The sequence below is a fragment of the Chiloscyllium plagiosum genome, unplaced genomic scaffold (genome assembly GCF_037043375.1).
Source record: "Chiloscyllium plagiosum isolate Xiang-an unplaced genomic scaffold, Cpla_swu_hap1 HiC_scaffold_7, whole genome shotgun sequence".
In the NCBI taxonomy this organism is placed as follows: Eukaryota; Metazoa; Chordata; class Chondrichthyes; order Orectolobiformes; family Hemiscylliidae; genus Chiloscyllium; species Chiloscyllium plagiosum.
The window spans coordinates 92,962,540-92,976,833 of record NW_028270145.1 but is presented as its reverse complement, the minus strand read 5'-3'; the positions used below and the strand labels follow the sequence as shown (position 1 = coordinate 92,976,833).

The following is a 14,294-nucleotide window of genomic DNA, read 5'->3' as shown; positions in this document are numbered from 1 at the left end:
TGGCCCACGATGTTATGCCGAACATTTGTCCTAGCTTAAGCACCTATCCGTGTACCTATCCAATTGCTGCTTAAAGGTCACCAATGATTCTGACTCTGCTACTACTCCCACAGGCAGCACATTCCATGCCCCCACCACTCTCTGGGTAAAGAACCAACCCCTGACATTCTCCCCCCCCCCCCCCCCCCCCCTCCTACCTTCCACCCTTCACCTTAAATTTGTCCCCTTGTAACACACTGTTGTACCCGGGGGAAAAAGTCTCTGACTGTCTACTCTATCTATTCCCCTGATCATCTTATAAACCTCTATAAAGTCACCCCTCATCCTTCGCCGTTACAATGAGAAAAGGCTCAACCTATCCTCATACGACCTATTCTCCATTCCAGGCAACATCCTGGTATATCTCCTCTGCATCCTCTACAAAGCTTCCACATCTTTCCTAAAATGAGGCGACCAGAACTGCACACAGTACTCTAAATGTGGCCTTACTAAGGTCCTATACAGCTGCAACATCACCTCACAACTCTTGAATTCAATCCCTCTGCTAATGAACACTAATACACCATAGGCCTTCTTACAAGCTCTACCCACCTGAGTGGCAACTTTCAAAGATCTCTGAACATAGACCCCAAGATCCCTCTGCTCCTCCACCTTGCTAAGAACCCTACCGTTAACCCTGTATTCCGCATTCTTTATTTGTCCTTCCAAAATGGACAACCTCCCACTTGACAGGGTTGAACTCCATCTGCCACTCCTCAGCCCAACTCTGTATCATATCTAAGTCCCTTTGCAGCCGACAACAGCCCTCGTCACTATCCACAACTCCACCAATCATCTGCAAATTTACTGACCCACCCTTCGACTCCCTCATCCAAGTCATTAATAAAAATTACAAACAGCTGAGGACCCAGAACTGATCCCTGCAGAACTCCACTTGTAACTGGGCTCCAGGCTGAATATTTACCATCTACCACCACTCTGACTTCGACCGGTTAGCCAGTTTTCTATCCAACTGGCCAAACCTCCCACTATCCCATGCCTCCTGACTTTCCGCATAAGCCTACCATGGGGAACCTTATCAAATGCCTTACTAGAATCCATGTACCCTACATCCACTGCTCTACCCTCATCCACATGCTTGATCACCTCCTCCAAAGAATTCAATAAGACTTGTAAGGCAAGACCTACTCCTCTCAAATCCGTGCTGGCTGTCCCTAATCAAGCAGTGTCTTTCCAGATACTCATAAATCCTATCCCTCAGTACCCTTTCTATTACTTTGCCTACCACCGAAGTAAGACTAACTGGCCTGTAATTCCCGGGGTTATCCCTATTCCCTTTTTTGAACAGGGCACAACATTCGCCACTCTCCAGTCCCCTGGCACAACCCCCATTGACAGTGAAGACGAAAAGATCATTGCCAACGGTTCTGCAATTTCCTCTCTTGCTTCCCACATAATCCTAGGATATATCCCGTCAAGCCCGGGCGACTTGTCTATCCTCAAGTTTTTCAAAATGCCCAACATCCTTCCTAACAAGTATCTCCTCTAGCTTACCAGTCCGTTTCATACTCTCCTCTTCAACAATACGGTCCCTCTCATTTGTAAATACTGAAGAAAAGTACTCATTCAAGACACCTCCTATCTCCTGACTCAATACACAGGGATAACATTAAAATGGAGGGCACTTTTTCTGAAAAAATGCCTTTGTGCTTGCATTTTAGACTAATGTAACAGGGTTTTAATACAGAGTTGAGGAGAAACTTTTTTGCTCAAAACATTGATAATATTTGGAATTTTTGCTCCAGAGTGTTATAGGATGATCAGTCATTAAAGGTTTTTGAGGGAGGAAAGACAGGACATCAAGGGATATGGGACTAGATGAAAAGTTCGAGATCAGTCATGATCTTGATGAATGGTGGAGGAGGCTCAAAGGCATCTATTACCAATATCTACTACTGAAGCAGTCTATGCCCAAATACAAGAGGATTTGAATTTAAAAGCAGTGATGTGCTTCTGAGACTTCATAAAGCTCTAGTTAGACCCCATTTAGAATACTGTGTCCAAGTTTGGGCCCCACACCTCAGGCACTGGAACATCTCCAACGGAGATTCACACGGATGATCCCTGGAATGGCAAGCCTGACATATTGGCTGAGGATCCTGAAATTGTATTCATTAGAGCTTAGAATGTTGAGGAGAGATCTTATAGAAACTTACAAGATAATGCATGTTTTAGAAAGGGTAGATGCTGGGAAGTTGTTTCCATTAGGCGGGAAGAAAGTGAGGACTGCAGATGCTGGAGATCAGAGCTGAAAATTTGTTGCTGGAAAAGCGCAGCAGGTCAGGCAGCATCCAAGGAACAGGAGAATCGACGTTTCGGACATAAGCCCTTCTTCAGGAATGAGGAAAGTGTGTCCAGCAGGCTAAGATAAAAGGTAGGGAGGAGGGACTTGGGGGAGGGGCGTTGGAATTTCGATAGGTGGAGGGAGGTCAAGGTGAGGATGATAGGCCGGAATGGGGTGGGGGCGGAGAGGTCAGGAAGAAGATTGCAGGTTAGGAAGGCGGGGCTGAGTTCGAGGGATTTGACTGAGACAAGGTAGGGGGAGGGGAAATGAGGAAACTGGAGAAATGAGTTCATCCCTGCTGGTTGGAGGGTTCCCAGGTAGAAGATGAGGCGCTCTTCCTCCAACCGTCGTGTTGCCATGGTCTGATGATGGAGGAGTCCAAAGACCTGCATGTCCTTGGTGGAATGGGAGGGGGAGTTAAAGTGTTGGGCTACGGGGTGGTTGGGTTGGTTGGTCCGGGTGTCCCAGAGGTGTTCTCTGAAACGTTCCGCAAGTATAGAGGAGGCCACATCGGGTGCAGCGGATGCAATAGATGATGTGTGTGGAGGTGCAGGTGAATTTGTGGCGGATATGGAAGTGTCCCTTGGGGCCTTGGAGGGGAGGTGTGGGCGCAAGTTTTGCATTTCTTGCGGTTGCAGGGGAAGGGCCCCCTCCCACTCCCACTCCACCAAGGACATGCAGGTCCTTGGACTCCTCCATCGCCAGACCATGGCAACACGACGGTTGGAGGAAGAGCACCTCATCTTCTACCTGGGAACCCTCCAACCAGCAGGGATGAACTCATTTCTCCAGTTTCCTCATTTCCCCTCCCCCTACCTTGTCTCAGTCAAATCCCTCGAACTCAGCCCCGCCTTCCTAACCTGCAATCTTCTTCCTGACCTCTCCGCCCCCACCCCATTCCGGCCTATCTCCCTCACCTTGACCTCCCTCCACCTATCGCAATTCCAGCGCCCCTTCCCCAAGTCCCTCCTCCCTACCTTTTATCTTAGCCTGTTGGACACACTTTCCTCATTCCTGAAGAAGGGCTTATGCCCGAAATGTCGATTCTCCTGTTCCTTGGATGCTGCCTGACCTGCTCCAATAGGCGGGAGTCTAGGACTTGTGGGCATACCCTTAAAATTAGAGGGAGTCAATTTAGAAGGGAAGTGAGGAGACATTTCTTCAGCCAGAGAGTGGTGGGCCTGTGGAATTCATTGCCACAGAGTGCAGTGGAGGCCAGGACGTTAGGTGTCTTCAAGGCAGAGATTGATAAATTCTTGACCTAGCAAGGAATTAAGGGCTATGGGGAGAATGCGGTTAAATGGAATTGAAACACCCATCAGCCATGATTAAATGGAGGAGTGGACTCGATGTGTAGAATGGGCTTGCTTCCACTTTTATGTCGTATGGTCTTAGGATTTGGACAATATGCAGGCTTAGGACAAGTGACAAGTAGCAATCTCACCACAGAAGTGCCAGGCAATGAGAGAATCTAACCACTTGTCACTACAGGACAAAGGCAGCAGATACATTAGAACACCATCACCTGCAATTTCGTTTCCAAGCCATTCATCATCCAGACTTGAAAAATATATCGTTGTTCCTTCAGTATTGCTGGCTCAAAATCCTGGAATACGCTCCCTAACGGTGTGGATGTACCGATATAAAATGGACTGCCGTAGTTCAAGTAGGCAGCTCACCACTATCTTTCAAGGGCAATTTCTTGAAGGAAATTAATGCTGGCCTAACCAGTAATTTTGACATCCTGAGACTAAATTAAAAAAACTTGTGTCCTTGTGACAATAGGCTTAGAAACTAGCTACTTCTTAGGCTATCAGAACCAAGTAATATGATCATGACCTGAATATGCAGCCAATGAAATGGCATTATCCAGGTATCATGTTGCATAATAGAGGCGCTCCAACAATGAAGAAGTCATGCAGTTATATCCGCAATCATCAAGAAATTTAAATGCAAGTCTTTTGTTACAAATTCACTTTTGGTTGCACTGTAGAAATCTAAAGTTCAATTGGTATGGTGGGGTGAAGACAAAATTGTTTTTTGCTTTCCTTGGTTCTTGGGAAAAGACTTCCATTCATATCTGTTGAATGACTGGAAGCATTTCATGCTCAATTGTATTTTGTTTGTTGTGCATGGAGAAACTAATTATGTTGTGCATGCATAGTGACCATGAAGAAACCCATGACTTGGACTGCTTGTTACATTATGAAATGCATGATGATCTGTAGGCCATTAAATTGGAATCACTACTAGAACCTGATGGGATAAGCTCCACCTGAATCATGCTGGAATCATAATCCTGCCAAATCAACAACTTTGCTGTGGATAGGGCTTAAAATTAAAGTGTGGGAGAATGGATTCGCCTGCATTCAAAATTAACTGCAAGGTTAAAGATGGGTGGGGGTGGGGTGTGGCTCAGGAGAGGCTATTAAAGTTTCCATAGGTGAGGCGATGACCTCAAGGTCTATAGCTAGACTAGTCCATTTGTCTGTATTTGGCCCATAACATGAAAGCCTTCCTACTTGAAAGTGTATGGAAAAATAGGGTTGAGTCATTTAGGCAAGGTCATGCCTGACAAATTTGTGAGAATTCTTTGATGTGGTTACAAGCAAGTTAGACGAAGATCCAGTAGATTTGATCTATTTCGAAATCCAGATAGGCCTTTGTCAAGGTACTGCACAGTAGGCTGCTAAATAAGAACCCATGATGTTAGAGGCAAGGTCCTGGCATGGATAGAGCTGTGGCTGACTGACAGCAGGCATAGAGTAGGAATAAAGGGGTCTTTTTTTGGGGGATGGCAGCCAGTGACTCGGGTTCCACAGAAGTCAGTGTTGGGACCGCAAGAATTCATGTTAACCATTAATGATCTGGATGAAAGAACTGAGAGTATTGTTGCTAAGTTTATAGATTACCTGTCCCTCCATCTTTCTACATGTTATGTTGAAGAGGCGGGGAAGCTGTAGAAGCATAGAATTCAGTGATAGCACAGAATCCTTCTAGTGTGGAAACAGGCCATTTAGCCCAACAAGTCCACACCGACTCTCCGAACAGCAACCTACCCAGACTCTTCCCTCCCCTCCTCCCCCCCGACCTATCCCTGTAACCCTGCATTCCCTATGCTAACCCATCTAGCCTGCACGTCCTGGGCACTATGGGCAATTTAGCATTGCCAGTCCATCCAATCTGCACATCTTTGGACTGTGGGAGGAAATCCATGCAGACAAGGGGAGAATGTGCAAACTCCACACAAATACTTGCCCTAGGCTGGAATCGAGCCTAGGTCCCTGGTGCTGTGAAGGCTAACCACTGAGCCACCATGTTGTGATGGATTTGGGCAGGTTAGGAGAATGGACAAAGAAGTGGTTGATGAAATACAATGTGGAAAAGTTTGAGGTTATGCAGTTTGTTACGAAAAATAGAGGCATTGGCTAATGGAAAGGCTTTGGAAATCTGAAGCGCAAAGGGATTTGGAAGTCCTAATTCAGGATTCTCTTAAGGTTAACATGCAGGTTCGGTTGGCAGGGTTAAGAAGGCGTATGCAATGTTAGCGTTCATTTTGAGACAACTAGAATACGAGAGCAGGGATCTATTGCTCCGGTCAGACCGTATTTCCAATATTACGAGCAATGGATCTGAGAAAGGATGTGATGGCATTGGAAAGGGTCCAGAGGAGTTTTACAAGAATGGTCTTGGGGATTGATGGCTTGCCCTATAAGTTGAGGACTTTTGGTCTGTACTCGATGGAGTTTGGAAAGATTGGGGGGAGTCTCATTGAAACCTGCAGAATACTGAGAGGCCTCGATAGAGTGGATGAGGAAAAGATGTTTCCATTAGAAGTAACTAATACCTGAGGGCACAGCCTCAGTGAAGGCACAACGCTTTAAACCTGAGACAAGATGATTCTGTGGAACTCATAGCGTCTACAATCCTCTGTGGCAATGTTACTTTGTGTTTAAGACAGAGATAGATATAGATAGATGGGGAGAAGGCAGGGCAATGAGGTTGAGAAACTTGTTAATCATGATTAAATGGTGGAGCAGATTTGATGCCTAATTCTGCTCCCATATCTTATGGTCTTATTAAAAAGACTTGCTGTGGGTCATAATAAAAGGCTATCAGTTTAGACAACTTTGAAATTTGCATTTGAATGGATTCTTGTAAGATTTTTATTCAAAGTTTGGGTGAAGATTTGTAACTCGGGCGCTCGTTGTTGTGGTTCTGTTCGCCGAGCTGGAAATTTTTGTTGCAAACGTTTCGTCCCCTGTCTAGGTGACATCCTCAGTGCTTGGGAGCCTCCTGTGAAGCGCTTCTGTGGTGTTTCCTCCGGCATTTATAGTGGCCTGTCCCTGCCGCTTCCGGTTGTCAGTTTCAGCTGTCCGCTGTAGCGGACAGCTGAAACTGACAACCGGAAGCGGCAGGGACAGGCCACTATAAATGCCGGAGGAAACACCACAGAAGCGCTTCACAGGAGGCTTCCAAGCACTGAGGATGTCACCTATCAGGGGACGAAACGTTTGCAACAAAAATTTCCAGCTCGGCGAACAGAACCACAACAAGATTTTTATATATATTCAATATGGTAAGAATTCCAGGAGCCTCGGACTCTTTTATGTTGATGTTTGTTTGGAATGTCAACTGTCAATACATAGTAAATGGTATTCCATTATATAAGATTAATTCCACACGCTTCGTAGTACCTAACTTGATGAATATACTGAGGACAGAGATTGGCTATGGAAAAAGACACAAAATTCCTTCTATGGGCCCACCAAGAGGGGCTAGAAGTACTGAGACAAACTGAAAATGGGGCAGTGGAGTCAGGAGATTTACTTGTGTGCCACCCTCAAAGTCCAAGTGCTGGTGTACAAATCCTCCTCCATTGATATTCTCAACTGGAACACTCCAATGAGAGTATGTGTGTCTTTTTAACAAATGTTGGTTAACACTTACCACATGTATATACTTAACAGTTCTAAGAAGTTGTTATGACACTAGAAAGTACTCCAGGATGTTATCTCTGTTGGTTATGTCATGTTTGAGAGCTTGTGAAACTGGGAACAGATCTACTGTTGTAGGTAAAGGATGCATGTCATGTATTTACTAATTCCTTTCTCTTTTTATGTTTTAAATGTGACCAGTTAGAATTCATCTTCATTGAAAGTACTCGTAAATTTATTACAAAAATTAACAGAAACTAACTGATAGAAATTGTTAATCACCAAGAGATTTGGTATTAAAAATGCCTGATTAAACGAAATGCCCTGATTTTCTTCAGAACTTCTCTAAACAATGGTAGTGATTCCTGTGTATCTTGCCTTAATCTTTCTGTGCTTTATGCCTTGGCCTTTACAGTGGCTACTATGAGCAAGAAATCTGAGCCAATGTAAGTGAAATACTTATTCAGCAGAATATGTCCAAAATAAATGTTGTTTCTCTCCAGTATATTTCCGTACAGTGATTTAAATCTGGGGCGCATTATTTTGTTGATTTCAAACTGCCTTAAATGCAGCAAGTATGGTGATGTTTTGCCATAGTGGTTCTTTTGGCGACTGTTAATAGTGTCACTGTTGGCAGGGAGGCTATGTGAGGACATTATATTTCTTAATGCGATTAACAAGACTCCACTCTTTTGCATCATTTGTATCTCAATTCACTGGGATAATGCACTGGAAATTGAGCCCCACTGTTCCTGAGTTGTTGCAAATGAAACTGATGAAATCACTGAATTGCCTCATTTTACTTAGGTTAAAAGAATATGAGCCTCAAAGTTTCAAATAACGAGAAAATAACTATTACAATCAAACCATTTTTAACCATTGGCATGAAAGAAACAGAATTGCTAACATAACTTTAACTTACCTTTTTTCCTTTTTGAAAAATCTGCTGTAAAATACACACACAAACAGACACACGAAGAGACAAGGCAAGGATATTCATAGTGAGAAAAAAAAATAGAGAACCAGCTTTATAGCATCAATCAGACTATGTGAGTTGAGTTTTCTTTCTTTTCCTTTTGTTTCCTATTCGTACTTAGCTAGTAAGACATGGTTATTTGTACACCACTGCTATCTTTCATTTACTGGTTGAGAATTTTGCCTCCTTCCATGTCTCCTTTCATTTCAGTTTGAAGACAGAGCTGTTTGGTGAAATGGTGGGAACAGTTACCAGGAGATTTTCTGTTACTTCTCCACACAGGAGACAGAAAAGGGTGCTTTTTCTTTGCAGGCTAGAAATTTTTCCTATTTTCCACAAGATTGGTTCCTGGATAAGTTGCTACAATCATATGGTTTTTACAATGCTGAGCCTGCATCAAGTTGTAAATTGAAAAATCAATCAAAGGTTTGTCTCTGAGCAAAACTATTCCGAAAACATGCAGAGAGTCAGACTACATTCCCTGTAACGTGCAGATCTATGGCCATGTTGCAGGCGAATAAGGCATGTTCCATGATCATCTGAGGACCCCACTGCTACCAAGCGTAGACCTTCCAAAGCGTCAATCGGTATTTGGTACTCACGCAGCCAATTCTGTGAAATGGTCTCATTGAGTAACAGAGTAGACTTGAAGGATTGAATGGCCTACTTCTCTGATGTCTTGTGGTTTTAAAGCAGCATGTTGTGTTTAGAGTTTCCTTATGATGAATAAGGATGTAATTTGCTATGAGTTGATTCTGCTTTGGGAAGGAGCTTCTTGTCTCCAAATGCAAATGGAGAAAAGTTGTTTGCATCTGTAATAAAAAGAACATATGAAAGGTACATTGTAATATACAAGTTAACCTAGCTGCCTATCAAGATACAGTTCACTCTGTTTTGCATTTTTTAAAAAGTATTGTTAATTTTCCTGGTGAGTCTCTTACCTAATATTGATAACCTTCACTACTATATTCTGATACTTATTAATGTTGTTCTGCACTTTTTCCTCAAAATACATCATTGCCTTTATGTATATAAAAGATGTGATGGTTTTTACAAAAACTTGCTAAGATTATCTATGTTAGCTGTAGAGTAAAGCTGTCTAGTCTGTCTGAGAACTTGTTTCCCACTAGTTCGGAAGCTCAAGATTCATCAATTTAGTGACAGTGTTGAATTGTTGTTAGTTTTATAATGATGGATGTCTTGTACATTAGATTAGATTACATTACAGTGTGGAAACAGGCCCTTCTGCCCAACAAGTCCACACCGACCCGCCGAAGCGCAACCCACCCATACCCCTACATTTGCCCCTTACCTAACACTACGGGCAATTTAGCAAGGCCAATTCACCTGACCTGCACATCTTTGGATTGTGGGAGGAAACCGGAGCACCCGGAGGAAACCCACGCAGATACGGGGAGAACGTGCAAACTCCACACAGTCAGTCGCCTGAGGCGGGAATTGAACCCGGGTCTCTGGCGCTACGAGGCAGCAGTGCTAACCACTGTGCCACCGAGCCGCCCAAAAGCTGTCTTTGCAAGAAAGTGAAACTTTTGTGTTTTAAATTTTCAGCTGTATTTAACTCAACATACTGTGTTAATCTGATGTGAAATAGGTTGTCAAAAGCACAGTTTCTCAATTTTCCATCCATTATTTGTCTCTGTATTCCTTCGGTTCAGTATAATTAGTTAACCATTATTATAGAAAATGCATCCTATCCATAGTGGAAATAGTAAAAGCCAAAATTAGCCATGGACAAGATTGAGTTGCATGGATTTAAATGCAGTCTCAGACTTGCACTGGAATTTGACTTTGACCTGTTCTCTTTTCATCCTAGTTTCCTTGGGTAGAAGGATATCCATATGATGAGGCTGTGCAACTATATAATGTATACCACCAAAAGTAAATACTGAACACCGTAGCCTCACTTTAAATAGTAACAGTTGGCATTATAAGTAGAAGTTTTGTCAGATTTAAATCTGACTAAAGACATTTTTAACAATTTGAAGATCTTTGGTGAATAATTGCTTACAATTTGTTCGTGCTGATAATCACTTAGACAATTTTTGGTTCTATTCTTCATTCCATGTGTGTTCAGATCTTTGTTTGTGTACTGTGACAAATCTCATTGATTTCGACAAATCTGTGTTTACAGTGTCAATGCTATATAATGTGTGGAAGATGAATCATGACAATTTATTTTTCGACAGTGAATGCAGACACAATGTAATGAACTTCTCTACCATTAATCCCCATGTTCTTATTTTAAGCTGAGAGACCGTAGGAGTTTAGGAGAAAGTGAGGACTGCAGATGCTGGAGATCAGAGCTGAAAATGTGTTGCTGGAAAAGCGCAGCAGGTCTGGCAGCATCCAAGGAGCAGGAGAATCGATGTTTCGGGCATGAGCCGTTCTCCTGAAGAAGGGCTCATGCCCGAAACGTCGATTCTCCTGCTCCTTGGATGCTACCTGACCTGCTGCGCTTTTCCAGCAACACATTTTCAGCACCGTAGGAGTTTAGTTTACCTGATTTTGAATTTATTCAATCTCCATTTACCAATGAAAAGTTATCAATAACAAACTGAAACTATTTGTACTTGTACCTGCTGTTTTAAGGAGACTTTATTTTAAACTAAATAATGATTACTGATTTTACAGTTCATTAATGGTGCCAAGGAAATCTGCTATGCACTCCGCTCAGAGGGTTACTGGGCAGACTTCATTGACCCATCTTCAGGCCTTGCAGTAGGTATCCTTCAACTACTGTTTAACTGCTTCCTTTATTGGGCTGCTTGGTGATGAAAGTTTTAATTTTAATAATTTTCTTTTTCATAATTTTTAAACTAGACTTTTTTTTAAGAAGGGTTTTATTGTTGTGGTTCATTTGGATGAGTTTCTAGCTTTCTGATGAGAATTTGTTCTTGTAACACACATTTAAATTTTACTGCTTTTGTCACCTAAACATTTTAACCTGAGGTTTGAAATGTCTGAGCAATTTTTTTTGTTGAAAGGCAAAATGCTACCTGCTGTAATGGCTTGCAAGTTTGATAAGCGTTTGTGCAACAAAAGAGGTTTTTAAATAGCAAGAAATTTCCAGAATGGAAGAGCAGTATGCAGCACATGATGAATAAATTATACAGAGATGTTGCTAAAACGATAAGAAGAATAGCCGTGATGCCATTATTCTTTGTATAGAAATGAATCAATTTTGCATGACAATAGAATTAGCTGCGCCATAGTAAGAAATGGGCTGGATTTTAATTCTGCAAGGGAAACAGTTTCAGAGGTTGGTGTGCTGACAATGTGATATTACCTAGCCTGCCTACATGTCAGCATGTTTCTGCCCATGATGCAGTTCTTGCAGTTGGTTGGAGATAATGACAGCTATTCATCTGCCCATGGTGCAAAACTAATCGGTCTAATAAAAATGCCAGTTCTGTGCATTCTACTTACAAAATGGAATGAAGCCTGTAGATGATATGTTGCAAGCCAAAGGTAAATCCAGCAAAGCAGCCCAGCATAGATTGCAGATCATTCTGTGAAGCTGGTTGGCCACTGCCAATTGATGGCTTGGCACTCATGGCTACCTTTTATATTTTGAAATATTTTAGTCTTCAGGGGCACCTACACCCTAAGGAATCCTCACACCTCGGATTGGGAGCACTAATGTTTTCCAGTTGGGTTGCTGGCTGTCCAGAGTCTGCAATTCTCCAGTTCCAGAGCTGTCATACCTCAAGTGAACTGGGCTTCCAGATGCAGCCTGTCCATTGCTTTCAGGATCCTGTCACAGTCACTTCCAAGTAGCTAATGTTGCAGCAAGATTGTAATAATAGAAATAAAATTCTCACTGACGTTATTTCTAAAGCTAACATAACAGTCACTCTCGTGTACTGTCACTTTGAAAGCTCTGTTTATCCAAGAGTAAATGTATAAGTTAGACATGGATTCATGATTTCAGGAAATAAAAATGTAATTGTCATCTATCAGCCTCTGCTCATTTCTCCTTGCTTTAGAATCTTGCTCTTAAGTTGCTGGACAGGCCCTCCAATTTCCATGACCAGTATAACCTCATTGTCTCTGTGTTCTTAAAGGAAACATAAATCTTCCTACTCAAGCATCTTTCACCATTACCAGAAAAAAATTGCCATTTGCCATGATTCATAACCCTGAGCATGGGATTCATACCTGGGCCTGGGATGGCTCATGAAGGGTAGGCGTGACAACTCCCTGAAGTCTGAAAGTATCCTGCTACCTCCAAATCATGTTAGTATCTGACCTTGTGAATGAAAGGTGAATTACCACATCAAATAGGATGCTTGCATGATTTTAGGTAACCAATTTGGTGCAGTCTCTTATGTTAAATGTTGCAGAGTTTTGTGATTGAATCAAGATTGACATTGCCCTGTTGGAAGTTTATATATACCAAACGTGCATCCATAATTTGAAAATCTTTAAGAAATCAACTATATTGGCATTTTGAGCAACAGCAGTTTTGCTTATTAAATATTATCTTAAATCCAGTATCTTTTTTGAATAATTGCAGTTATAATTTATATATATTTAATTTCTTGCAGTACTTTGGACCATACACAAACAGCACTCTGTTTGAAACAGATGAGCGCTATCGACATCTCGGTTTCCGGATTGAAGATCTTGGTTGTTGTAAAGTTATTCAGCACAAGATTTGGGGAACACATGTATTTGTTGGCAGTCTTTTCACAAATGCACCTACAGATTGCTTAGTAATGAAGAAACTACAAGGGAGCACCCCACTTTGATTGCTGTCACCATTTTATTATTAAAAAGAAGCCAAAAGACTGGTGAGGAAGCTCCATTTTATAGATGTATTCTGGTGGCTTATGTAAATGTAGTTTAAGAAGAAGGCTGTAAGATGCTGAATATATCAGTGATATTTATTTTAGTTCACTTCAAATGATATTGTAAAAGACTGATCATGAAAAATGATACTGGAATTTGTGCATGTGTTTTCTATGTAATGGAACTGTCACTTAAGAAATCTACATCAGTGATGCTTCTAAGAATATTTCAGAACCATTTACTGATGACACTTGGCTCATGTAGCATGGTTTGTTCCAATTCCAGTGAGACAGTCTATCTCAACTTAGCAAGTAATAAATTAAATTTCCTAAAACTCAGGAGTGTGGGTATGATTAATTCTTTCCAATTTTACTCAAGTATTACTTTCAAAGGAAAGGAATGCCAGCATTTGTATCGTGCCTTTGAAGACATCAGGATGTCGTAAAGCACTTTACAGCCAATTGAGTATGATGGGAATATAGCCACCAGTAATAATGTAGGAACGCGGCAGAAAAGTTGTACCACATACAGCAATGTGATGATAACCAGTTGAATGATTTTGGTGATGCTGGTTGAGTGTTAAGTATTGGCCAGAGAGACCTACCAAGCTCATCTTCAGGATAGCGATTAGCAGTGCTGCCTCACAGTGCCAGGGACCCACATTCTATTCCAAACTTGGAAAACTGCCTGTGTGGAGTCTGCACATTCTCCCAGTGTCTGCGTGAGTTTCTGCCAGGTGCTCCGGTTTCCTCCCACAGATCAAAGGTGTGCAGATTAGTTAGACTGGCCTTGCTAAGTTGCCAGTAGTGTTCAAGGATGTGCAGCAAGGTGGGTTAACCAAGGGAATTGTAGGATTATAGGGATTGACTGGGGGGATGGGTCTGGGTGAGATTCTCTTCAGAGGGTTGATGTGGACCTGTTGGTCTGAATGGCCTGTTTCCACACTGGGGATTCTAAAAATTATATAAATGACTCAGGTCATTTTACCTCCACCTGATGGCAGAGAGGACCTCAATTTAACATCTTCAACAGGTAGCTCCTCCAACAGTGTAGCATGCTCTCAGCGTCGCAATGGAGTGAAGGTATTGACTTCTTCACAGCTGCACAAATGAAATAATTACTGTAGAATGGTGTGAAATGCTGAAAATACACCAATTTATTGAGGCAGTCATTCTTGTAGATTGAGGTCAAGACAAGGTGGTGAGTGGACATTAGTACAAAGACA

General features: G+C 42.2%; 1 protein-coding gene across 4 annotated transcripts in view; it reads left to right on the top strand.

Annotated features, from left to right (window-relative positions):
* mmadhcb (metabolism of cobalamin associated Db) overlaps window positions 1-13,403 on the top strand; it is a 35,417-nt gene extending 22,014 nt beyond the window's left edge. For all 4 annotated transcript variants that reach the window (XM_087989255.1, XM_087989257.1, XM_087989258.1 and 1 more), the window contains 2 exons: window positions 10,910-10,996; window positions 12,826-13,403. In XM_087989255.1, the coding sequence (XP_087845381.1) occupies window positions 10,910-10,996; window positions 12,826-13,029 (291 nt within the window). In that variant the 3' untranslated portion in view covers window positions 13,030-13,403. The remainder of the gene's footprint in view (window positions 1-10,909; window positions 10,997-12,825) is intronic.
* The last annotated feature ends 891 nt before the right edge of the window (window positions 13,404-14,294 follow it).